Raw genomic sequence first — 27040 nt, 5'->3', positions numbered from 1 at the left:
ACTAACTTGTTCGCAAGTGACCTGCCCAGGCCGAGAGTGCTTTTGGTGGATCTGCTGGACTTTGGAAATTCAAGAAGTTTCTCCTCTGAGCTCTGACAGTAAGCCCATATCCAGGTCCCAGTGACACCCTTCCCTGGGCCTTCTTGAACTCTTCTTTCTCCATAATCTCTCCCTGGGTTATGACATCCAGTCCCAAGGACCCCATCGCCCTAGGGAGGCTGAGGACAGCCATGCTGTTATACCTGGCAGGGACCTCTCCCACAGGCTCCAGACTCATTGCATAACTTGGTGTCTCCACTTGACGTCGCTTAGGTGTCCCCAACCTGACCATCCAAAACAAAGTCCCTCCTGCTTCCAAGCTTGCTTCCCACCTGTCTTCCCACCTGACCTCCAGGATGTAACTGGGGCACAGTTACTCAAGTCAAATTTGAGGAGCCTTGAGTCTCCCCTCCCCCTCTTCTCTCATCCATTCCATTTGTAACTCTTTGGGAATCAACTCCTAGAACGTTTCTGGAACCACTGTCTTCTCTCCACCTTTGCTGACACATTAAAACAGCTGCCTCTCACCTGCAATAGCTCCTGGGTGCTCTCTCTACTTTTTCTGCTCATCTCATCCCTAGACCTTCCAGTCCCTTCTCCACCCAGGAGCAAAAGAGGTCTTCTTTAAATGTCATTGGGTCACATTGACCCTGCTTAGACCATGGTCAACTGGGCGCTTCATGAACCGGCCCTACCTACCTCCCCAAACCCATGTAGTGACACTCGCCCCTTGGCTTGCCTTAAACATGTTTGTTTCCTGTGGCTGCTGTGACAAATCACCACAAACTTGGTGGCTGAAAATGACACAAATTAAGTCTCTTACAGTCCTAGAGGCCAGAATCCCAAATGGGCTGGAACCAAAGTGGCAGCAGGGCTGCACTCCCTCCTGAGGTTCTGGGGGAAAATCTGTGTCCTTGCCTTTTCCAGCATCCAGAGCTGCACACCTTGGCCCATGGGGCCCCTTCCTCCACCTTCAAAGCCAGCAGTCTAGCATCTTCCCTCAGTGGTCACACCGCCTTCTTCTTCTGTGTCAAATCTCCCTCTGCCTCTCTCCTATAAGGACCCTTGAGGTTACAATTAGGGTCTGTCTAGATAATCTAGGAAAATCTCCCCATCCCAAGATCCTCGTCTTTCTTTTTTTTTTTTTAAGATTTTATTTATTTATTCATGAGAGACAGAGAGAGGCAGAGGCAGAGGGAGAAGCAGGGAGCCCGATGTAGGACTGGATCCCAGGACCTTGAGATCATGACCTGAGCTGAAGGCAGACACTTAACTGATTGAGCCACTCAGGTGCCCCAGCCAAGATCCTCAACTTAATCACATCTTTATTTATTTATTTATTTATTTATTTTTTTGTTTGAGAGAGAGAGAGAGCTTGGAGGGGGGGCAGAGGAAGAGGGAGGGAGAATCTCAAGCAGACTCCACTGAGCATGGAACCTGATGCAGGGCTCGATCTCCTGACCTTGAGATCATGACCTGAGACAAAATCAAGAGTCGGATGCCTAACTGACTGAGCCACCCAGGTGCCCCTTAATCACATCTTTAAATCCCTTTGCCACATAAGGAAACATTTACAGGCTCAAGGAATGAGGAGCTAAATATTTGAGGTCATGATCCAGCCTACTACACATACAAAGCTCTTCCCCCAGGACAGGGTCTTCACGCAGGTTGTGTTCGGTGAATAAGCCCCCTCACTCTTGGCAAGGCCAGCCCCTTCTCATTCTTAGGGTCCCAGCTTATGTGTCTCTGCCCAATCCCCAATCTGAAAGTTCCCCTCTATCTTGAACTTTATTTCCTTTTTTATTCCTTAAGAGAGAGTGTGCACGCATGAGTGGGGGAGAGAGGCAGAGGGAGAAGCAGACACCCCACCGAGCGGGGAGACTGATACAGGGCTTGATCCCAGGACCCTGGGATCATGACCTGAGCTGAAGGCGGGCACTTAACCGACTGAGCCATCCGGGGGCCCATTTATTTCCTTCCTAGCACTTACTCCAGTGGACCTTATTTTCTATATCTTCCAGTTCACTAGTTTTCTGCCCACCTCTCCCCCACACCCTAACCTAAGTGTCTGGAGGACAGGGATCATGTCTGTTGAGTTCATCCACCGATGTCTGGCCCATAACTCATTGCTGAATGAATTTCAGGAAAATGAAATTTACAATCCAAGGCGCCGCCACACGCATGGACCGCTGTGTTTACTCCTCAGGGAAAGCAGGCCCATCGATCTCCACCTTCCACCTGATCTTCTGTATGAGAACAATGGACTGGACAGAAACCACCACTGCTAACAGCCCACAGGCAAGCTCACACGTGGGAGCTCACGGAGACGCCGCAGCATTTCACGAGCCAGGCCCACACAGAACATTTCCAGGAAGCCTATCTCACTTCGGTGAGGAGCCACCTGAGCCCTTGCTCATTAAATGCAGCTGAGAATGATTTCAATAAGGCCTGCCCAGGAAGCTGCTCACGGAGGAGAGCTGTTCCCGAACCTTCTCTATCCTCCTCTTGCTAAAGACTCCTGGAGGCACTGGGAGAGAATCAAGGGAGGCCCAGGGGCCTCCTCCCATTCACCTTTCAGCCATGCAGGGTTAGACCTTTCTAAGCCGAAGCCCAGAGCGTTTTGTTTGCAAGCCTATTTTTAAGACTTGCTTTTGCCCTAAACAATAAATTTTCTGGTCAAAACATCATTCTTCCCCCTCCAAGTAGAAAACTGTGCTTTAATATCTGGCAACATTCAGGAATGTTTTTTAACTATTTGGTCACAAATAGCCCCATTGGGGGCTCTCCACAGTTTTCTTCTCTGTGACTATATACAGCATAAAATTCATGGTTGTGTTTTTTATAAAAACAAACTGGGGAGAATAAAACAAAGTGGTTTATAAATATTAACCAGTTTTCACAAATAATAATGTTTAAATAATAACACTTGCACAGCACCTGACAGTTGACGGAGGCTTCAACATGCATCGTTTGGGGGGAAAAAAATCCAGGAAAACATCTGCCTTATAAGGAAAAGTCTTTGATTTTGCCCTTGTAAACTTTTGATCCATAACTTCATATCACATAACACTGAACCATCTCTTATGAATATATTTTGGAAGTCTGCTGTCAAGAGTCCGGCTCCCAGGCATCAACCAGAGCCCTGGTGGGACTGCTCAAAATTCTGGCCCGGGCTGATTTTAAAAAGTCGCATTTGGGTGGGGAGTGGTTTCCGAAGGCTTAACTGAACACTCATTGACTCCACCAGAAATAAAAGTGTGCATGTGATACTGGCTGTAGCGTGGTCTTATTTTTCTTGAAAATCTAGAATGTCTGGGGGAACAAACGGCTGTCACATGTCCCCTTTCAATAATGTCTTAAGTATCAGGAAGGACAGCAAGTCATTTATAGCCCTTCCCACCCTGCGTGTGTGGGGGTGGGGGTCGGGGTGGGGGAGGCTATAAATATCGAAGCTGAGAGCACCAGTATTCTGAACCCTTCCCTGCAAAGGAAGTGCCACGTGCCAGGGTCCAGGGTGGGTGGAGGGACCAGACAGGGGGAGGGACAGCCTGGAGAGATGAGAACCCAGGAGTTCAAACACAGCAGGAAGTTGCTCCCTGAGGCCCCCTCTTCATTGTGAGGCGGGTGGGAAGGGGCCTCTCCTGTGGACCTAGGTCCCTACAGCAACGGGCACATAGTAACACAGTCACATCCACGGGGCCCAGTGGCCCGCGTCCAATCAGCTGGAGGAGGGGAGGAGCTGCCCCTCTGCTACATTCCACGGACTGAATCTTGGAAGAACTGGATGCCGAAACAGCCTGCGGAGAAGTCTACTCTGAAGGGTACCGCTGCTCCTTGCCCTGCCGGAACAAAGATGACCCTGGCAGGACACGGCTCTGTGTGAATGGGCTGCCGCCAGACATAAAGGCGGTTCGCCAACAAACAGAGATAAAACATAGGCCCCCAGGCTTCAGAGCAAGAGTCTGGTGTCCCTCTGGCCGAGCCTCTCAATTTCCTCCGGAGAAAAAGTGTTGCCTCGGAGCCTAAAAGGGTAAAGCGAAGAGAGGTTGGGATGAGCGCAAAGCCACGGCGGTGCTTTTCATCGGAGGCCACTACTTTCTAAACCTGGGCCTCAATGGCCTGACCCCTGGGCCCTGCTGCTGCCCTCCAATGCTGGTGTGAGCCTCGGTCCTCCAGGGCGGCTCATGAATCACGGAGTGTGATAAAGCCAGCCTCTGGGACTCCGCAGAGAAGATCCACACCGGCCCCTGCCGGCCCCGACTCTCCAAGGCCAGCGATTCTTTTTAAGGCAACAGCAGAATCCGTCAAGAATGCAATGAGCAAACCCTGATGCCTGCCCAAGCTCTGCCAACAGGAGGCAAATCACATCAGAACCCTTAAAATATCAACCTGATGCTGGCTTCCTTCCCCCCTCCCCCCACCCCGACGCAGAATGTGACACTTCCTATGACCGTGCAATGGTTTAAAACAAACACAAAAACAAAAACCCACACTCTGCCCAGGACCTGAGGACCTTCTGGCCTACAGGGATTACACAATCCTACAGAAAGGAAGACTCTTCCCAGGGCAGACTCCGACAAGTCTTTATTTTTAACTTCAATATCCAATACGTATTGTCGCTGCTGCCTTGATATGATTGTTGAGGGAGGGACTGGTCAGTCTGCATATGCGAAGCAGGGGTCACAAGCTCGCGGGGATGAGGCAGGTAACAGACGGCAGTCAAAGGGGCCTGGTCCAGGACTTGCTTGCTGCGTGTGCCGTCGCAAGAGCCCGTCGTCCAGCTCTGTGGGGTAAGCCTTACTCTACTCTGCTTACCTACTGGCATTTTCCGTGGGGACCCAGAGTTGGAAGCTTTGGGGAGAAAACTCAGCAATATAGATTTCCATGGGGGAATCTCCTAGTTTTAAAAGATTGGCTTGTAGCCCAGTGCCTGAAACACGTACAGTGGGACATTCACTCTTAACACGTCAAGCCAGGGGAAACCTTTGTACTGCCTCTCTGAGGGATAAATATGTCCCTGGAAAGAAGGAACATAAATCTCTGAAGCTGTGACTCAATGCTTTTTTCAAACACATGAAGGAACGTAGATTTTAATTATAAAGATCTGGAAACACTGTGCAACAGTACCTCCTTCCCTTCCTTCCCTGCCCCCGCCCCCCGCCCCGGCCAATGTCACCTCCACCCAGAGGCAATAGCCCTGACCTGGGAAGGCAGATGCAACGCCCCCAAGTTCTTGTGTCTGTGTCCGTCTTCCACCACATCCCCTCCTACACTGCTAACTGGAGCTGAAACATTCCTGAATACTCAGGGTTTAGAAATGAACCACTTGGTCCATGCTTGAAGACGTGAAAACATCTTCCCCAGAGAGAAATTAGATCCATTGCTTGCAGAATGTCGTGGAATGTCAGAGCCCAGAGGGAACATGCTCACATTTCCCCGCTCTCCTGGCCCCATTTTACAGATTAGAAAAGGGAGGCTCAGAGAGGTAATGAGGTCTGCCCAGGGGCCTTACCAGACTTCCAGGATGGTATCATTCCTTTCCAGGGCCCGCAGGAGGGCTTCTGCCCCAAGGTAGGTGATGTAGTTGTTGGACAGCCTGGAGAGGAAGATGAAAGGGTGAGCTTCAAGGATGCTTGGTTCTCTTCTTGGGCCTGTCCAATTAAAGGAGGCTTTGGGAGTTGGCAGCCCACCGAAGCCCACCGGCCCCCTTGACATGTCCCTCTCCTGTCTGAGATTCCCAACGAGCTCATCCACAGAGGCTCAAGGCCTAAAAGGAAATGCAGCCCTCTCTCTTCCGTTCTCCAGATTCGTGTATCTCGTTAAGTAGCTACTCCCTTAGGAATAGCTCCTTAGGAAGGGGCTATGGCATGGGGGTTATGGAGGTCCTTTTACTCCCTGGGTTCCAATCCAACTTACACCACTTCTTTGTTGATCTCAGGCACATTAATCCCAACTTCCCCATCTGTAAGACAGACCTAAGAGTGCACCACATCGTGGAGTCTGAGTTAAACAAAAGAATGGCATATTCTGTGATGCATTTGGCACCGTACTCAACTGATAGGAAATAATCAAGGAATAGTAATATTTTCATTTGGTGGGGGGAACGGGGAGCACAGGGACATGGATTTGAGAAAACACGAGGTTGGCAATTGGGAGGGGAGAAGGCACACTGTCAGGGACAGCAGGGGAAGAAGTGCCACCCCCGCTGTTCTTTTAGCTCATAGCTTGGCCTTTGAGACATCTCCAGGACGTGTCTGCCACCGCCACGATTTCAGGACCACCCAGGAAGCCGACCCTAAGCCAGTGCTGATCATAACGGCCAATATCTGCCGGACTCCTACTACTCTCCAGCTCATACCTCCATGACCTCAGTGACGTTCACAACCCTAAGAGCAGGGTCCAATTCTTTTTTTTTTTTTTTAAGATTTTATTCATTTATTTGACAGAGAGACAGCCAACGAGAGAGGCAACACAAGCAGGGGGACTGGGAGAGGAAGAAGCAGGCTCCCAGCGGAGGAGCCTGATGTGGGGCTTGATCCCAGGACTCTGGGACCACACCCTGAGCCGAAGGCAGACGCTTAACGACTGAGCCACCCAGGCGCCCCGCAGGGTCCAATTCTTAATCCCATTTCCGCTCAATGCTACTGAAGCACAAATCCAAGGAGGAACAGCGGATAATGGTGGAGCTGGGGTCCAAACCCAACCGGCCAGGTGCCAGAACCCACACACTTAGCCAACATTTGGCAGTCACTCTGCCTGGAGAAAGAAGGACGCAGGCTTTTTTTTTTTTTTTTAAGGTACATAAGCAGCTCATTTTTTTTTTAATTTTATTTATTCATTTGAGAGACAGAGAGAATACCAGCAGGGGGAAGGGGCAGAGGGACAAGCAGATTCCCCAATGCGCAGGGAGCCAGATGCGGGGCTCAACCCCAGGACCCCGAGATTGTGACCTGAGCCAAACTCAGATGCTTAACTGACTGAGCCACCCAGGCACCCCAAGAAGCTGATTTTAATGGGGAAACGGTGAGGGATGATGGAATTCAGTGGTGCTTAATTCTAAGACTCTTGACTAGGCAGTGTGGGACAAACCCTGCGGCTCTCCCCTGGCAGCTCTTGGGGTCGCCTCGGGCAAGTCTGTGACAGCAACAGAGGACAAACCTGCCATGTCCACATCTGATCAATACTAAACCAGGTATTGCCAGAGGTCCCCCCGTGTGCAAAGCCTGGTGTCCCCGCTTAGACAAGCCAGGCGTCCCCCAGGCCTCCCAGCCTGGTTTCACCCACGTGACGAGTGGAAGTGTTTTCCCCAAACATTTGGCAACGTCCTCGCCCCTGCAAAGCAACACAAACAAGTGTTGCCAGCGTGGATGGCGGGCTGGCAAGGGAGCAGACACTCTCCCAGATGCAGCTGTCTGCCCGCCTCTGAAGGCGAGCGTGTGCCACGGGCCACATTTGCCACAGCCAATGCCACCCTTCCTGTGGCGCAGGGAGCCGCCTGAGGATGCCCTGACGTCCCTCTCCACTGAGACCTCTGGCACCCCGGCAGGTGTGGCGCCAGCCTCGGAGAGCCCACGCACAAGCCCATGATGATCCCTAGCTGAGCTCCTCCTCACACCCGCTGTCCCTGTCGTCGTGGGGTGGGAACCTGCCCGCTGAGCACCAGGGGTCGCCACACTTCCGGCCAATGCTGCCGCCCTCCAGCCCTCTGGCTCCTGGACCCTCCGCAGGCCCTCCAACCAGCACCCACCCGCCTTCACCAGCCTTCTCCACCACCCCCAGTCTGATCCAAGTCTCCTTCATCTTCCTCCTGGAAGACAGCAGAGCTCCTGACTGGTCTCCCCGCTTCCATCTGACCCGTCTCCCCTCTGTTCTGCACAAAGCAGCAAGAATGATCTTGTTATGATGTAAATCAGATCATGTCAAGGCCCAGATTAAAATCCTCCAAAGGTTTCTCAAGGCCCTTAGAGTGAAGCCCTAAATCCTTCCCATGGCTCTGAGGCCTATCTGGCCTCTATGTGCTCCTTCCTCCCTCCATCCTCCCCTACATACAGTCCAACCACACAGGCCCTGCCTGCTGTTCCCAAAACCACCACGCTTGTTTCTGCCACAGGGCCTTTGCACTTGCTGTTCAGTCCACCTGGAGTGTGTGTTCCTGAGACCTCAGCATTATGAGAACAATAACGTTTCTTGTTATTCAGGTTTCAATTCCCATGCCACCTTCTCAGAGAGGCCTTCCCCAGACAGCTGCAACCCTGCCCCTCCAGACACTCCCTGACACATCTTTCCCTTGAATTCTCTTTAGAGCCTTTATTATAAATAATCTTGTGTATTTGCTTACTTGTTCATTATCTGCCTCTCCCACTAGAATCTAAGAGCTAGGGGGCTCTATTCTTTCCACCACTCTATCCTCAGGGTCTCTAGTAGTTCCTGGCACAGTGGGTGCTCCAGAAATATTTCTTGCATCAGTACATAAATGGATGAACGTAGGCATGGTGGCACAACAAAGAGATGAATGAACGTACACATGAATAAACGCAAGAATGCCTGCCTGCATAAGAGAAACCACCAGAGATGACGGAAGAAGACGTCTGCCCGAGCTAGAGATGGCTCCCGGAGAGGGGGTGGGCATGTCCTGTAAGCCCCATAGCAGATGCCATCCGCAACCCACCCATATGCCCTCAGCTCTCCCCTCTAACTCTGAGGGCTGCTTGCTGGCAAAACCTCCGCCCTCTGCCTGAGGCCTCCCTACAGACCCCCGGAGCGTGCTCAGCCATGCGCAGGGCAAACCGAAAGTACTGGAAAATCATATCCCCACAAACACAGCGATGAAGGACAGGCCGTTGGTGGATAGATACCCCTGCTGCCTCACCCCTCGGTTGGGTAGGGGCTCCTGGAGCTCCCCAGCGGGTCTGAGTCCCCGCTACCCTCGGTGATAAGTGGGGTGATAACTGCCTGATGACAGACTTGTCATCCCCCACCTCATTTCACTGGCCTCTCACCAGTGTGTCCTGGGACCACCTCCCCGGTAAACCACTTGCACTGGAATCCCCGTCTGTGTCGGGGGGAACCCTTACAGTATAAGCCGACTTCTGCCAGGTCAACCTGGGTGAGTTAGCCATGCGGGAAGCTGCCCAGATATACCCCCCGCCCCCGTCCCCCAACGAGGCCAGTCATTATCATCCCGGCTCCCGCTTACAGGTTCCTTACTTCAGAACTTTCAAACGTGAATTCCTCTCAAGTCCTTTGGCAAGAGAACACACGCCTTCATCCTGGAGATGGTTCTCCTCCAGGCTGGCAAGAACAAGAGAGAAAATTCGGTTGATAGGGTAACACTACGGAAGATAATGTCCATAAGGATTAACCCCCTTGCCCCCCCCAACCCCAGGTAGAAAATCCAACTTCTGAAAATCTATGTTAACAGATAGAGTGAGAACAGGGAGAATTGGGTGTGAGGGTTTTCAATCCCGGGGGTGTCTCTGGGAGAGAATTCACCCCAGGGTTCCTCATGTCCCAGTGACCTAATAGTCATCTTCTCTTTCCTACGAATGGAAGCCTCATTGCATTTAGGCAACCCTGTGCTTGATTTAANTTTAAAAAAAAAAAAAAAAAAAAAAAAAAGCTTCATTTCCCACTCTCCACTATGGCTGGGGTCAGCCAGTGACATCCACATGGCCATTAACACATAAGGGGACACTGGCAGAAGGGGCTCCTGGAAATGCTCTTTCAAAGAGAGAGACGTCACTGGCCTGTGCCTCCTGCCTTTCCTGGATATACAGACTGAATCTAGGAACATAGAAATAGTACTGCAGGTCCAACAGCAGCCATCTGGGGCTGTGAGGCACCCAACCTTGACACTGAAGCCACAACTGCGGGTGCGAAGGAACAAAGAGAGACAGAGTCCCCGCCCCCTGCTGGCCTGGTGGAGTCATTACACCAGCCCCATGCCGGCTGCCCCCAGACTGGTTGGTCATGAGAACAATAAATCCTTTACTTGTTCGAGCCACTGGACATGGAGTTTTTCCCTCACCTGCAGCCTAATCATGGAGTAATAACTGATACATCCAAGGGTGAAGCCTGCCTCTAACGAGAATTTCCAAGTGGTAAAGTCCAGTCGGGATATAATCAATGGGACGTCAGCAGGGAGCCCTGCCGGCGGCCAAGGCCACCACCATATCCTTTTTGTGACAACGATCATAGGTTTCAATGCCCTTCTGCTTCCTGCAGAAAGCAGAATTTGATCTCCCTGATATAATCCGGGACTGCCCAGAACATGTCATACAAAGACCAGACCAGAAAGGGTGTGAAACTCAGAATCAGTTTCAAGTCAACAATGTAAATACAATTTATGATTCACCTTTTAACTTGCTCCAAACCCCGCCCCCCCCTTCCAAGGCGACCCTCACTCTACTCTCTGGTATTCTTCGCCACTCGACTTAGAAATAACAAAACTTAGAAAAAAACAAAACAATATGAGTATAATAACATATGCCGTTGAAAGCAGTCATCCCCTCATTTTACAGGTGAGAAACCTGGGATGCAGAGATTATTAGGTGACTTGCCCGAGATCACAGCAGGCCTGGAAACTCAGCTGGCTGGATTCCAGAGTCTCCGCTCTCAACCATTATGCCACACGGAGGCAGTGTACAAACCCATAAATATAATTACATAAAAAGAATTCGTACCTACACGTCAGGTTCTCTATGCTTCATGCCACCCAGGACATAGAGAAAGACAAACCCAAAAGCCCAACCGCTCAATTACCCAGCTCTGTTTTAACCGCTTCCACGGAGGAGGCCTGGGAATGAAGAAAGGCTGTTATCTGCCTCCCCAGAGCAGGGGACCCCCCCCAACTCACCAGAGTTCTTCCAGCGCCACGTTCTTTTCCAACATTAATGCTAAGGCTTGAGCCCCCCTGCTGCCAATGTTGTTGCCCACCAGGCTGAATGGAATCAAGAAACAAAAATGTGTCAGGGCAGGGAGGGACCTCAGAGATAAAGCTAAGCCAAGAAGGGCAAAATGCAGGACACACGTGGCCCAGCTTCCTAGTCTGTTTCATTTCAGACATTACTGATTGATTACAGGGCTCTTTTTTATGAAGCCCAGAAGCAGCCTTAGACTCCTTCTCGACATGATGTCCTGGGCAGCCACTATTAATGGACTGGAGTTGGTCCCTGAGATATAGCTGATGCAGCCCCCAATCTTTAATTTATAGATAGGGAATCAAGACCCGTTTCAGAATTTTTTTTAAATTTTTTATCGAGAGAGACAGAGAGAAAGAGACAGAGAATGGGGAGGAGCAGAGGGAGAGGGAGAGGGAGAGAGAATCTTAAGCAGGCTCCACGCTCAGCACAGAGCTGGACGCAGGGCTCGAGTTCACGACCCTGAGATCATGACCTGAGCCGAAATCAAGAGTCGGATGCTTAACTGATTGAGCCACCTCGTTGTCCCTGGGAATCAAGACCCTTGAGAGGAGAAGGGACACTCCAAAGTCACCCTGACTCCAAATCCAAGAGTCTTTTTTTCTCAACCCACTGCCTAACATGGGGAGCTAAAAACAAAGTTCAAGCAAATGAAGGACTTTCCAAACTGGCCCAGGCTCCTCCCTCCTCATGCTGGCTCCCCACGGCCATGCAGCCCCGAAGCTTACCTGAGCCACCTCAAGCTCTGGTGATCCCTCAAGGCTTCAGCCAAGGCCTGGGCGCCCTCGTCACCCACCTTGTTGCCCCACAACCTAAAAAGGCCAACAGATTCTGTCAGTTGGTCAGTGAGCAACTGCTATGTGTTCTAGACATGCGTGAAGAATGCCCTTCCTCTCTATGTCCCTGGCCGGAGGAACGGGACCACCCCATTCTGGAAGGGTCTCCTAGATCCCAGCAGAGTGGGGCTCCTAGGACCCAGCAAAGTGGACCTGCCTCCACCTTTTTGGAGGGATGGCCAAACTGCACTCACATTTTTCAGTCGGATTTATAGAACAGTGGAGGCCCCCTAGCACATGCCCTCAGGGACAGGGAACTGACTCCCGGTGGCACTTCACAGGGTTGTGACATTTTTCCTGACCTTCAGGTCAAACCTGCTTCCCAGTGACTGCTACCCGCAGGTCCTCAACTACCCTCCAGGACCATCCAAAACAAGTCTCACTCTTTTCCCACAAGCCAGCTCTTTCTCTTGCTCCTCCCTAGCGTCCCCCGTTCCTTCATAGTGTCAACTCCTTGACCTCCAGGGTCATCCCCCTCGGACCTCCTGCAGTTTGGATGGATGTTTCCCTTTCCAAAGGTGGGGCCCAGCTCAGACATTGCAACTCGGCTGTTTTATACATGGGAAGTCAGCCCGGACCTGGATGGGCACATGTAAGCAAAGCTGGCTGAACTAAGACGTTCACTGCACTTTCATTCATCGGGTAAATATTTCCTGAGCCCTGGCTATGGACCAACACTGCTCTGTGTCCCGGGGAGATTGCAAAAAACCTGGAACGACCTCAGTGCATCTCAACAGGAGCCCGGTTAAATAGATTACGGCCATCCAGCCCTTCGAATACTAAGCAGCTTGTCGTTTAAAAATGAGGTCATTATGGCATGAAAGATACTATTAAGCAAGAAGAAAAAAACCAATATGCAGAACAGTTTGTATCAGAGGATTGCATCTGGAGCTTTGAGCTCAGTGCCGGGTTTAGACAGGTGCCTTAATAAACACGTGTTGAAAGAGAATGCCCCACATCCACTAGCTGTGACCCCGAGCAGGAGAGAGTTTGGTGGGACTAGGGCCGCGCTTGTGTTGGACTCTGTGAGGCTAGGCATGCAGCCTGGAAAGGTGCTGATCTCTCAAGCTTGGGGGCAGCGCGCCCGCCTATGAAATGGGTTGGACCTTAAGGTTTTAGTCTCTCTTCCTACAGCCTTGGTCCCTCAAACTCCCATTTCTCATCCAATGGACCCTAGCTCACACCAGGGGAGGTAGGACAGGAGGGGGGACTGCACTGATGCCATCCTGGGGCATGGTCACTTGGCCCAGGAACCAGAGGAAGCCCCCTCGCCCCTCCCCTGCCCCCCACCACACTCCCTGGGGACCTGTGGTCTGTGGGATCGCCCTCCCAGCCCACATCTGACTCCTCCGCCCTCCCTGGAAGGCCTGGCCTGGCCCACAGCAATACGCGCTCTGAAGGACCCAGTGAAGCCCCCTTCCATCCTGGGGTCAGTCTCCAGCCTTGCCCACATCCCTCTCTTTCCCTGCTTCTCATCGATGACCGCACATCCTCTGCCGAGCTTTTTAAAATGACAGATTCCTAAGCCCTGCACCTGGGCATTTCATTAGTCTAGGGTGGGGCCCAGGCAATGGCATTCTTCAGAAGCTCCCAAGTTGTTCTGATGGACACACGAAGACGAGAAGCACAGCCGGGCCCCAGCGAGGACAAGAGGGCTTCCCACTGCCACCGGCTCATGGGCACTGCCCCCCCACCCCAACATCCTGAACTTCCTGTTTATTGAGTGAAAGACAAGCACCAAAGCAGCCAAGGGCCGCCCCCTCTCTCCCACTGCCTCTGCGGCCTTCCTGCTGAACCCAGTCACCTACCTTTAAGTCCCCCAACTCCCCCCCCACACACGCGTCCCTCTGCCCCAGAATCCAACCTACCCCAAGAACTGCAAGGAGCCGTTGGCTCTGAGCCCCTCGGCTAGCACCTGGGCTCCTGCGGCAGTGATGTGGTTATTCCCCAGCCTGGAAGAGAAGGTAGGGAGGCTAAGAGAATGCGGGACAGGGGGACGGGAGTGCCCAGAAAGCCCGGGGCTGGTGGGGAAAGTGGATCCCAGACATAGAAACGTGGAGAAAAGCTTTGAGGACCTCTCTGCAGGACGCAGGAGCCTGTCCTCTCGCTCTTGCCCGCCCAACAGTGAGTGTATGTCCTTTTCTATTCCTGTTTGGGGAACTTAGGAACGACTCTCGGTACTTCATTTCCCGGCTGCAAAGGGAAAGAAATGGGGGAAACCCGTCTTGCAAAGCAGGGTGACAGGTACGGGCAGGAGGCACAATAGGCAGGTGTCCTAGGAGGTGGTTTCCCCAGGGGATGGAGGGTGACTCACTGTCACACCTTTTCCTCCTGTGTCAGCCACCGGCTGGTGCTAGACTCCATGCCCCCTGCAGCTTTCCTGGGGAACACTCACCTGTTCTGGAAAGAGGGCAGGCCCAAGCCCCGGGAGAGGGAAGGGGACCCCCTGAGCAGGGGCTGAAGCAGGGAGGCTTCAGCCACATCTAGATAGCGCAGAGAGTTTCAGGGAGGTCCCCAGAACTCTTACAACCCCACGTTTCCTAGAATTAATTATACGCTTTCTTCTTTTTAGAGAATTTTCAGACCCTTGAAGCTACTCTAGCTCACAGTGCCATAGGGTTGTGACCTAGAGTGGCTCACGTTCCCTTCGAGAAGGAGTGTGGTGGCCTCTCACACCTCTGACCACAGGCCCTGCAGCTGGCCTGGGAAACCCAAGGTCGCCTCTGTACTGAGGACTGCTTGCCACAGGCGGCTCTCAGCCAGTGACAGGGAGACACAAGACTCAGCTGGGCAAACTTGGCTGGAGGACTGGCCGCCGCCATCTGTCCTCTCAGACCCACGCTGAAGGCCATGATGCTTCCTCCCAGTCCTCTTTCCTTCCTCCTGCCCCTCACTCAGGGTCAGACCTGCCTTGGGGTGATCCCCTGACTCTCCCAGCCTCCCCCAGCGCCCTCCCCCACTGCCCCTCATTGGCATTTTCCCCAACGAATGTCTTGTGCGTCTAATCCCTCCTCAGAGGCCCGAACTACCATTGGACAAACATACTGAGAACTTTCTGATTATTCGCCATCTTTTAGGCACTGAGCTCACTACGTAAAGCACTGACTCTATTGTACCACCTTCCTACGTAGGCTAACTCATTTAATCATCGCAACAACCTATAAGGAAGCCGTAATTATTATCCACATTTTACAGAAGGGGAAACAGAGTCACAGAGACACTGAGTTGACCCAAGTTCACACAGCAAATGAAGATTCAAATCTCAGGGATCCTGGACCCAAATCTTGGTCAGTCTGATCCCAGAGCCAGCCCCATGCTCTCAACTATCCCGCTATTCTAGCCCCAAACCCAGGCCTCAGGTCATGAGTGTGGCTCCTTCCCACTACCCCATGGCCCTCCCTGGCCTCCGGCCACAGCCACTCTCAGGGTTCTGAGTCTGGAGGAGCAGGGGGTGGTGGCAGAAGAGCCCTTTGCACAGAAAGGCACCTCGGGGTTGGCCTCCGCAGCCCTGCCTGAGACTGACCAACTGGTCAGCAGTTTAAAAATGGAGCTCCCATCCCCAAACCCAGCCCAGCAGGTAGAAAGAATGGACGAAGGCAACTGTTCACTTTGCCTTCTTTCACCGCCACATAAATCCAGGAGGCCAGAGAGAGAGAGAGAGAGAGAGAAGCCAGGCCAAGCCAGGGGCCAGCAGGAGAGGTGATTTAAGGGTGTCAGGAGCGGCTCCAGGTGAGCCAGGATGGCCAAGAGCAGCAGAAACACAGCCTTCGCAGGGGGGATTACAGAGCCGGCACCCTCCAAGCGCTGAAAGGACCTTCTGAGAGCTTTTCAGCGACTGGCTGCCACCGCAGTGGGGACAGGGGACTGCTGCACGTCTCCGCCCGCAGCAAGTGCTCAACGTCCATCAGGGAGCTCAGTAACCCCAGAGAGCTCGGGACACTCTTAGACACGAGGAAGGAAAAGGTCCTGGAAACCCTCTTCAGCCCCGGGGCCTAAAGGTCAAAGGGCAAGAAGGCCTCAGCAGAGCCAGTCCGGAGTCTGCTGGGCCGGGGCGGGGGGGCGGGGGGGGGTCACAGCATTGGCCAAACCCTGCTCCAAGGAGACACTGGCCCTGTCTGCAGCCAGGAGATCACCAGCCCAGCAGACGCCGAGCCAGGGCCAAGACCAGACCAAGCCGACTCCAATGTGCAGAAGAAAGGCAGTTTCCAGGGCCTAGGAAAGCCCCGGGCTCACCTTAACGCCAAGAAGTTCCTCTTGCACGCGAGGAGCCTGGCCAGGGAGTGCGCACAGCCATCGGTCAGTTTGTTGTTGAAGAGCCTGGAAAGTTCCGAAAGAGAGGAGCCATGGAGACAAAGCACGGCAGTCGGGGACCACCCAAGCCCAGGGTAGCCGGCTGCCTCAGCACGGGAGCCGCCCGCACCCTCCGACCCAGCAGACACTCCCAGCCCCGCTCACAGCCGCCGCCACAGTGGCACGACCTGGAGCGTGGCGGGGGGCACAGGGCCCGACGTCCACGGCCCAAGCCCGGCTTACGCTAACTTCTGCAGCTGCTGGCAGTGTATTGCGTGCTCCACGAGCTTGCAGACGCCGCGGTCTGAGATGTTGTTATCTCGCAAGCTGACAAAAGGCAAGATAAACCAATTTGAAAACGGAGCTGATGAGAGAAAAATCACATAAACAAGATCCCCAAAGAGATTTTTCACTCACGCCCAAAGCGCCAGCCTCTGGGCTTCTGGGAAACACCGCAAGCACTGAGCACCCCAGAAAAGAGGACATGCCCCCATCCCTGGCCAGGGTGCTGACCTCATACCCTAGGTGGGGGACAGCTCAGCACACGGGGACCCAGAGCTCCTGCTGAAGAACACTGGAATCCTAGGGGGTCCCCGGCCTAGTCCGAGGCGCTGTTCCCAGCTTTGTAGCCCAGAAATGATCTTCCTAGCAGCCTCCCAGAAGGTTCTGAGGTGGGCCGATGTGGTGGGAACTAGCCAGCCCCCTCCCCCACAGGAGGTGTTGGTGGGCAGCGTCCCCCAAACTCACCTGCTCACCAGATCTTCAGAAAGTGTCTCTAGAATACAGACTCTCAGGTCCTTCCCCTGGAGCTGGTGATTCTGTCTGTGTGGGGTGGCGGGGCCCAGGGATCTGTGTACATTAACAACTGCACCCATGATCCCCATCTTCTGGCAGATGGGGGAGACCCTAACTTAAAGGTTAACAACGTGGGCTCTAGAATCCCTCAGTGGAAATTCTGATCCTTAGCAGCCGCTTACTAGCTATTTGCTGTTCCCTTCCAGCTATTTGCTGTTCCCTTCCTCCGTACAAAGGCGGGGATGGTATTCCCCACCCCCACCGGCTGGGGGAGAGTAAGATTTAAAGAGACAGTACACATAAAGCCCCATGAGCACGTGGCAGGCATAGAGGCTCCCAGTAATCACCACTGCTCGAGGAGCACCTGCACAGGAACTCACCCAAGCACTTCCCAAAAGCAAAGGTATTTAATCCTCACAAAAGCCTACCATGTAGGTACTATGATGATGTCTATTAAGGGGAAGGAAATTGAGGCACAGACAAGTGCAGTGACCGCGCCAAGGTTGCACAGCGCCTAAAGCCTCTGGGCCCAGGAGGTCCGGCTCCAAAGCCCAACCCTGAGCAGACATTGCCTGCCTCTCCCCCCAGGCCTTCTGAGGGTGCCTAGAGCCGTGATTTTCAACCTGCAGGCTATGACCCGTTGGTGGGTCATGAAATCAACTCTGAAGGTCCTAGCAGCATTTTTAAAAGGGAAAAAGAACAGAAGAGGGCAGAATGCATCCGAGTTTACACCGGAAAGTCATTTTGTGAAGTTTTTGTTTCAGTTTTGATGCCTGTGCGCCTGCTTGCACCTCCTCTCTCACAGTGGGTCACAGCCAAAAAGCTGTGAAAGCCAGCAGCCTGGAGTCAGAGCCAGGGTCTAAAGAAACCTAGATGGGGATACTTTGTAGACAGGTTTCCTGGAGGCTGAGCACTTTCTGTTGGCATGGAAACATTTCAAGTGGGAGAGAGGCAGTATGGCTCTGGGGGAGAGGAGGTCCCCCGCCATCCGGAGCCTCTGTCTCTGTCTCTGTCTATCTGTCTCTCTCTGTCTCTGTCTCTGTCTCTGTCTCTGTCTCTCTCTCTCACACACACACACACACACACACACACACAGGCAAAATGCCCAAGCAGCAACCTCAAGGTCCTTTCCCCTCCCACACAGCGCTGGCAATTTCGGTATAGAGAGAAAAGAGCAGTAGGACTTGGTCAAGGTCTTTTATGGGTCTTGGAAAAATCGAGCTGGTTCCCACAGACCACCCCACACCTAGGGAATGAGAATCGCTGGGCACAGGCCTGAGAATCTGCATTTCCACAAGCCCCTTTGCACCCACAGGCTGAGCACTGGAGCCAGACCATCCTCACCCTCCTCTGAAAATAGAAGCAGACCTCGAGCCTCCCCTCAGCCCTCTGACACATCCTGGGAGTGACATGGGCTTTCCCTAACTGAGGAGAAGGGAGCCACTCATTCTCAGGATGGACTGGTCTATCAGGATCATCCAGGCCAGAGGTTCCTACCTCTTGGGGCTTCAGGCCCCCCTTGAGGATGACAGGTCCACTATCCAGAAAAACGTTCATATTTGATCAGGAAACTGACTCCCATAGAGAGGTCTCAGACTTCCTGAGTGAAAATACGGGGATTCCTCCTTCTTGGGGAAATAGAGTATGGTGCTGGCCATCTTCCATTTGCCTGGCCAGATCCACTTTCCCCTGTCTACCTGGCTCTCGGTCCTGAGGGGCTGATGCCCACGGATGACAGCAGCGGGCACCCCCTGCTAGCTCCCGGTTGGGTGGTCAAGGCACGAGCAGGAAGGGGAGGAAGGGCCAGGGCCCCCACTCTCTCAGCTTTCTGTTGCCTCAGCTCCTATCAGGCAGCCTTCTCCACACCTGCCCCCCCAGCCCTGCCTCTCCAGGCCTGCAGAGGGTGATGGCCCCTTCCCCACCCCCACCCTCACAGTCACTGGCCCCAGGACCCTGCCCTGTCCCTTCTGGCTCTTCCTGACTGCTGTTCAAGCCTCTGTAAACAGTCCCTTTATTAAACTCTCTGCAAATCACCCAATTTAAATGTGTCAACTGTTTCTTCCTGATAAATTCATAACATATATGATCTATAATATACCTGGGCACTATATAAAATATGCTACATGTTGTGTTATTATTACATTGTATTTATAAACTTATGACCACAGACCCGATGTAAGGGATCACACAGGCCACCACAGCTTCTAATAGATCTGCATACATTTGCTCCAGAGAGAAAACACAAAAATCTTGCTGCTCTGGCCAGGAGAAGTTATGCCCTCCTAATATATTCAAGGAGAGGCTTGTCCCTTGCTTAGGGTCAAATAAGATCATCTGGGTCGGACCAAAAGCCCCAGAAAGCTGTGGGTAGGTATTAACATCAAGCTACCACTTCTGCCCCCTCGGAGGTTTTAAACAGGCAGCAGGACCTGCCCTTTCAAGGCAGGAAAGGAAGCTGGGGAGCCTGCTGCAGGCTGGCTGCCAGACCTGGGCATGCCTTCTGCTCTCACCTGGCCCAAGACATGGAGAGAGGCCCTGCAGGTGCTGGAACAGACGTTCCAAAGGGGGAAACCTCACACCTCCAGACGGGGGTCCGGAGCAGTACAGGTGACAGCAAAATCTCATGTGGCCTTAAGGGCAGGCGCAACTCTGCAGCCACTTTCCAGCTCTTGGATCCTGAAATCTGCATCTCACTGGGATTTTAAAATCTCTCATGGGGCCTAAGTCACCTCTGATTTGTGGGCAGTTCCTAATAACACACACATATGACACAAAACTTTGCATGTCACTTCAAGGTTCTCGCGGAGCCCCTGAAACCTCTCCGCGGACAGGCTGCTTGTGGGGAGCAAGGACTTGTCACGGGAAAGATGTGATCTGTTCTACCCCGCTCTGCCATTTCCTGTGTCGCTCTAGACCGGGGACTCTGCTTCTCTGGGCCTCAAACGGAGGATAACGGGGAGTCAGCCCGGGGTGTTCACAGAGATGAAAGGAATTAATTCCGGGAAGTGTGTAACACAGCGCCTGACACGCAGGACACTCCATGGACGTGGCTGTCGTCATCACCATGACACTAAGGCCCAGACCGCGGCAGGGGCCCGGCTGGGGTTGCACCGAAGGGGTGGCGGGCCTGGACTCCCGAGGGTCCCCGCGCTGAGCCCCCACAGTGCATCCCGCCCCCTGCCCCCCGCCAGCCAGCACCCCCCAGCAACACTCACTACAGAGCCTTGCAGACACTGAGACAAGGCAGCAGCTGCTCCACACCGACGTCCCCGACTGAGTTGTGGTCCAGCTGCAGGGCCATGGGCCGCCGCAGGTGCCGCAGCACAAACGCCAGGGCGGCACACTCCGCAGGGCCCACGCCGCAGAACGTCAGCTTCAGGTGCCCGACCTTCAGCCCCCGCACGGCCTCCCGGGCCAGCCGCTCCTCCTGCATCTCGTACAGGCTCCGGATGAGCCAGACGAACCCGGGCATGGCATGCACGCTCTTGGCCTCCCCTGGCACGGCCGCAGGGATGGAGTGGAAGTGCTCGTGGAGGCTGCGGGACAGACAGCCCCGGGCGCCGGCCTGGCGCTGGAGCAGGGCCCTCTCGGACACCTGGCACTCGGCCAGCAGGCCCCCGTGCTCCCGGGACAGCAGCCCCGCCAGGAAGGCGGCCGTGATCTGGAGGTTGTGCGGCTCAGCCTCCTGCAGCAGAGCCGCGTCGCCACCGTCCGGGCGCTCGGGGCGCGGCACGCACATGGGGGGCAGCAGCCGGGCCAGCAGCGAGCTGCGCGGCCCGTGACAGCTGAAGAGTTGTCGGAGCAAGGACGGCGACAGGTCGGCGCTGAGCACGAGGTACAAGGCTGCAAAGAAACACTGGAAGGTGATGTGCAGGAATTCCAGCGGGGCGGCGCCCCCCGGCACGACGCTCCTGGCATGCACCAGGAAGCCGAGAGAAATGTCCTCGGGGCCCACGTGCGCCGCCTGGAGCTGCTTGGCGGAGAACACGTAGCAGCACGTGCCCAGGCCGTGGACAGCCAGGCGGCCCAGGCGCAGGAGGCTGGGGAGCCTGCCTCGAAGCAGGCCGGACCCCAGGCCGCAGGGCACCGAGCCTGGCGGGGAGGCATGCAGCAGAAAATGCTGCAGGATCAGCAGGTATAGATCCGTGCTGGTCTTTGGGGACCCCCCGCCACGCCACAACAGCTCCTGGTGGCATCTGGACACCATCCACGAGACCACAGGAAGGTGGCACAGACCGTGCAGGGCCGAGGTCGCTTTGAGCAGGCGGATGAGGCGGTCGGCCACCCCCGGCTCCCGGTGGCACTTCCTCAGGTACAGCTCGATGCCCTCCTCTGAGAAGCCCTTCAGGCAGAGTTCCAAGCGCAGGCACTTCCTGAGGAGCGCGGACACAGCCGCGGGCCGGCTGGTCAGCACCTTGCGGGCGCTCTTGAGCAGGTTACCCTGCAGGAGGTTGCAGAGCAGAGTCTGGACAGAGGTGGGGTCGGTCGGAGAGCAGTGGCGCTCGCGGTCCGAGAACCTGAACCTGAACTCGTCAAAGCCATCGAAGGTTAAGAGGACACGGTTGGGGTGGTCAAGGAGGAACTGGAAGACGTCCTGTTGGCCAAGGTCAGGCCAACAGCAGTGTTCGAAGAGCAGCGTCCGCACAGACAGCGGCTTTGCCACACACTGCAGCTGCCGGCAGCTGAATGGGAAGACGAAGAGAAACTCCTGGAAGTTGCGCCCTGAGGCCCAGAGCAAGTGCAGCCGCTGCAGGAGCGTGCTCTTGCCGCTGCCCGCCTCGCCCACCACCAGCAGCGTGTCGGCGTCATCATTGAGGCGGCCACGGCTGCTGAAGAGCTCCTCCAGGCCCAGGGTTGCAGGGTTCTTCTGCAGGGGTTCGGCCAGGCCCGCCTCTGTCCGGATCTCCAGAACATTCTCTGTGTATATTTCCTCCAGGCAAAGATTCTCTGCCCCATCATAGGTGCTCAGGAAGCGAGACTGAGCGGATATCATGGACCTCAGCTTGGACATGTACTTCTTACACGCGGCATCTGGAAGACCAAAGTGGCAAATGAGGTAGGATGGGGGTGGTGGGATCTGACAGAGAGGGGGCTACATGGGGGGGGACGTAATGTGATGCATGGAGAGAAGAGCCAGCACGTGCCAGCCCTGGCTTCTCCACTTGCAAACTACGGGCTTTGATGACAGTCACGTAACCTTCCTAAGCCTGGGACTCTCCCTGCCTTGGGAGGTGGGAAAATGGTGGTCCCTACCTTATAGGGTTTACATGGAGCAATTAGGATAATTCATGTCAAGTGCTTCACTCAGCGTCCAACACGGGGCTCAAAAGATATTAGCTAGTGGTATTATTACTACTGACATCAGGAAGAGCTGTGAATGAGAAGGAGCCTTGGGCTGGGATCAGAAGGCCTGCATGCCGATGCCTGTCCTGCCATATTGATTACATGGCCTCTTCACCCCTCAACCTCGGCTGTGTCTTTCTAAAGAAAAACACAAGGTGTAAAAGCCTGGCAGCCCCGTTTCTGAAGTCAGATCCGCCTGGGTTTGAAAGCCGCCTCCATCATTACCTTGTACCAGCCACTCAACCTTTCCCACCTTGGTATATTTATCTCCAAAATTAAGGACAATCCACACCCTGAAGGATTGTCATAGGAGGAAATGAGAGAAGATAAAATTTAGAGGAAAGTCTGACATATGGTAAGCTCTCGAAAGATGGTATTTGTTATTGCGGTACTGAGGGCTCTGGGAGGCATAAGAGGAGCAGCGGGTCCCAATCCTCAGGGTCTGTGAAGAAGTTACCTTACTTGCAAAAAAGGGACTAGATAAATGTGATTCAACTACAGGGATAGGGACGTTATCCTGAATAATTCCCATGGACCTCGCCCTGTTTGGTCTCCGGGTCACTGGGGTGCCCGGGTCGAGCACTTGGACAAGAGCCCTTGATCAAGGTTCACTTCGGCATCCTCTTCACAGAACCCTCGGCAACCGTCTGGCGCATAGGGTGTGTCCACAAGGCAGCTGCTTTTCCTTTACCGTCCTAATAACCAATGTGGGCAGATTACTTGCTGTATCAGGGGTTAGTTCCCCTTTCAAGGAATGGGGAAGTGGTAGTCCAGAGCCCCCAGGGCGGGGGGACCTTCGAGCATCATGGCCTCGCTGCTCCCAACCAAAGACCGGCCCCCTTGTTCTCAACTCAAAAGCTAACAAGTAATGCTCACAGAGCACACTGAGCATACCAAGGCTCTCTGGTCAGGGTCATCCAGAGAAGTCGCGCTATGCTTGTGTTCCGTGTTCTGTCCCCAGAGCTGATGACCCTCATTGCTTTTAATGCCCCCCTGGCTATACCAGGAACACTCAGAGTAGACACCATAAAATATATACCTTCCTCTCTACTACCCTGAGTTCTAATGCAGGTTTTCCAGACACCACCAATATAAAATTCTCCTGAAAAGCAACCATCTCTCATTTTAAAAACAAACACAGGTCAAGCATCAACTTTGGATTGGTCACCCTGGGGAATCTGGCATCATGTCACAGAGTTATGATGCATGAAAGCCGGCTGTGCTTGATGATATCAACAGCCCACACTAACCAAAGCCCAACCCGAGCACCAAGCTCCGTAAGAACCAGCCCCTGTGGGACACTGATGTCTGTGCCCTATTCTCAGGGAGATGGTGCTCACCGAGGTGCCAAGCACTGGCTTCTAGCAGTCCCTCCAGCAGGCACGCTCGCTGCCCAGAGGGTAGAGCCCAGGGTGGTAAATCGATCTGCTAGCGCCACCCACAGCTCGGGGGCCCTCACAGCCAATGAGCAATCCCTATGGTGATATGGGAACAAGACATGCGAGCCTCTCGCCCTCTCTTTACAACTGACGATCTCTTCTCCCAAGAAAAGGAGAAGCACTGGTGGAGACGGTATAAAACCAGACCCATCCTCCCCACGTCGACCCCCGCCCTCCTTGCCCCAGTTTTCATATCCGTAAAGTGGAAAAGATGACACTGATTTCTCACGGTTGCCACAAAGCACAGATGCCATGAATAAAACACCTTGCAAGGACACCTGCCTGGTTCCAGCTATGGGATCCAAGCCCCTCCGGTCCCTGAGTTGGGCTGGTGGCCACATGCAATGAGAGAGATATCACGTTATCTAAATCCATTTGGTCCTGGAGTTTCTGATAGTGAGTAGTTAAATTGCAGAAATCGAGAGATAACAGCCCTATCTCAAAAGCGTATCCTTTCCAGCACAGATAATAAGAGTTTGGCTAGCGAGGAAGACCTGTCTTTGCTTCAGAGTGCAGTAAGCTCCAGTCATCACTGTGCAACTCAGGAAATAATAAAAGCTAACCCTAATATTACACACAGTGATCCTTTCAATCCTCCCAATAGCCCAGTGAGTCAGTAGTGGTTTAACCTTGACCTCGGGAAACTGAGTTACGGCCAGTAAGTGAAATTCGCTCTTAACCATGAATCCCTACAGCCTTTCCTTCCCTTTTGGATGAACTGAGAAGAACATAATATATATATACCTTCAAAAGGCAGGGCCAACGGGACTGGCAATTCTTGAACATGACGTAGAAGGAAGGCAGCCAACCCATTCGCCTTCACTGTGGCAAGATCGAGAAGCCTCCTTGCCTATGGGGAGAGCAAAAGTCAGTATCTTTCCAGAAAGGCAGATGGAGACAGAGTGGGAAGGTTTCTACCCATCACTACAATTTCATAGGCATCTCCCTTCCACCACAATAAAAGGCCAGAACAACACCCCAGAGCAAGAGGGGTCTGAAGAAGTCACTAGGTGTTGTGTGGTGAAGCGAACACTTGCGCATACGCACCCGATCTGGCTCCCACTAAAAGAGGGAATAATTTAAGGAGAAAATAACATAAATCTATCAACCTGCAAGGACAGGAAAAACAATTCTGGAAAGCTAGAAATCATTTGGAAGACAGGTGATTCCATGGGGCCCCGAGGCTTGGAAGACCATCCCTGAACACAACCCCCACATTTTCATCTCCAATCTGAACTGCTCCCCCGAACCTTGGACACGCACGCCCAGAACTGCGTGCCCACCATCTCCACTTCGATGTCCCCTAAACACCTCCGACTTAACATATCCAAAACCAAGCTCCTCGTCTACACCCACCCCCAAACCTGCAGCCTTCCTCCTTCCCACTAATGTCAACTCTACCCTTCCAGTTGCTCAGCCCCAACCTTCTAGAATCAGCCTGGAAGCCTCTCCTCTGCGATCTACCAACAAATCCTGTTGGCTTGAACACTATCCAGAACAGCCCAATAGAAGGAGAATCCTCCCTGCCCAGAGGGTAGACACAAATGCAAGACGTGTTTGTAATGTTGAGTCTTCTAGTAGCCTTTTTTAAAGTAAAAAGAAATGAAATCCATTTCAATCATATATTTTATTTAGCCCAATGTAGCCAGAATATTACCATTTCAACATGTAGTCAATATAAAAAAAATTACTGAGATAGTCTACATTGTTTCTTTCATATTGAGTCTTCAGAACAGAATCCCATTGTGGACCAGCCCCATTTCAAGTGCTGGATAGCCACATGTGGCCAGTGTCTACGCCGCTGGATGCACAGCTAGAGAGCCCTGCCCTTTCTTGTCCCCTCCTCTATGCCACCGCCCAAGCCACCATCATTGCTCACCTGGAAAACAGCAGAGGCTGCCCAACTGGTGTCCCTGCTTCTGTCTTTGTCCCCAGAATCTATTCTCAATGCTGCAGGCAGACTGTCATTCTTTAAAAATAAAAGCCAGATCATACCTCTCCCATTACAAATGTCCCAACACTTCCTTCATTTTCTCAGAGCAAAAGCCCAAGTTTAACAATAACCTACAAGGCTCCAAACAGACCGAAGTGCTGTCTGTGACCTTGAGGCTCCTGCTTCACTTCTCTCACTTCACCTCTTGCTGCTCTTCCCCCTGCTCATTCCACTCAGAACACCAGCCTCAGGTTTTCTGGAAACTCAGGCATGCTCCCACCCCTGGGCCTTTGCTGGGACTGTCCCCTCTGCCTGGGATGCCCTCTCTCCTGCTGTCCATGTGACCCCTTCCTTCACCTCCTTCAAGCCTTTGCTCAAATATCACCTTCTTGAGAACTCCCTCACCACTCTATTTAAAATTGGAATCACTACCTCCAGCCCCTGTAACTTTCAACCCCCAGACCCACTCTACTTATTTTCTACAGCACATCCATCACCTTCCAACGTTTCCTGTCATTTGTTCCTTTTGCTTATTGTCCATCTCTCTGCACTGGAACATGAGCGTCTCCAGGACAAGGATTTTTGTCTGTTTTGTTCACTGCTGTTTCCTCAACACCTAGAAGAGTGCCTGGCACAGAGCATGCATTCAAGGACTTGCCAAAGGAATGAACAGTAATAGACTTAGAAGAGCCCAGAAAGCTAGATCCTAGGCCAAAAGTGGCCAGATTGAAAACCACACAACATGCATTTTGGAATCTATAAACATCTCTGGAATTAAGAGCACCAGGTACCTCTAGAACTGAAGGAAATGACTGAATTAAGGAGGATTGAGTCAACGTGGCTTATAAAACAGATCTCTGGTTCCCCTAAACCACTCCGAGCCAACAGCAACTGTCCCCACCCTGCCACGGCAAAGTGTGGAGATTTATATTCTGGAAAGGCTAAAACAGGGTCCCTGGACTGGGAGGCACCAGGCACAATAAAGGAAGTGGGCATCATGCCCCAAAAGAAGGTTTAAATGACCATGTGCAAAATGAGTGCTGAACGCAGAGACCTCTCCCCACCACTATCAGTGCCCAGCCCTCTTACTCACTGGGCTCCCACAACTCTGGCAGTCAGACCTTGACCTCCAGGCTGGCAACTTGACCAACCTAGGAGGAAAGGTCTAAAGGTACAAATATCATCACTGCCCAAAATATCTACAGTGAAACTCGAGGCAGACAAGTTTCACCTGTAGGCTCTGAGTTTCCAGTAAGTGTTAAGGAGTCTGTTTCGGTCATGAGCAGCAAACTAAGGATCATCATATGCCCAAAGAAAGCATCTCATGTGGGAGGTTGAGGCCGAATAAGTGGGGAAGGGGAAAGCAACTTGTGGGGTAAAAAGGTTATGCAGGGTGGAAAAGCATCTGCCCCCCCGCCAAAAAAAAAAAAACAAAACAAAACCGAA

At 53.1% G+C, this 27040-nt stretch overlaps 1 protein-coding gene across 5 annotated transcripts in view; it reads right to left on the bottom strand.

Moving 5' to 3' along the window:
• Positions 1 to 2896: 2896 nt before the first annotated feature.
• Positions 2897 to 27040, bottom strand: part of NOD2 (nucleotide binding oligomerization domain containing 2) — a 35102-nt gene continuing 10958 nt past the window's right edge. For 2 of the 5 annotated variants that reach the window (XM_019794108.2, XM_034672528.1), the window contains 10 exons: positions 24406 to 24511; positions 20095 to 21910; positions 16328 to 16411; positions 16028 to 16111; positions 13663 to 13746; positions 11687 to 11770; positions 10895 to 10978; positions 9247 to 9330; positions 5552 to 5635; positions 2897 to 4061 (listed from right to left, as the gene is read on the bottom strand). In XM_019794108.2, coding sequence (XP_019649667.2) covers positions 3989 to 4061; positions 5552 to 5635; positions 9247 to 9330; positions 10895 to 10978; positions 11687 to 11770; positions 13663 to 13746; positions 16028 to 16111; positions 16328 to 16411; positions 20095 to 21910; positions 24406 to 24511 — 2583 coding nt within the window. In that variant the 3' untranslated portion in view covers positions 2897 to 3988. The other 3 variants (XM_034672531.1, XM_034672529.1, XM_034672527.1) reach the window with 2 other exon arrangements.

Source organism: Ailuropoda melanoleuca, chromosome 12, assembly GCF_002007445.2.
Source record: "Ailuropoda melanoleuca isolate Jingjing chromosome 12, ASM200744v2, whole genome shotgun sequence".
NCBI classification, from domain to species: Eukaryota; Metazoa; Chordata; class Mammalia; order Carnivora; family Ursidae; genus Ailuropoda; species Ailuropoda melanoleuca.
The sequence above is the reverse complement of the archived record's forward strand: the minus strand, read 5'-3'. Positions and strand labels throughout refer to the sequence as shown.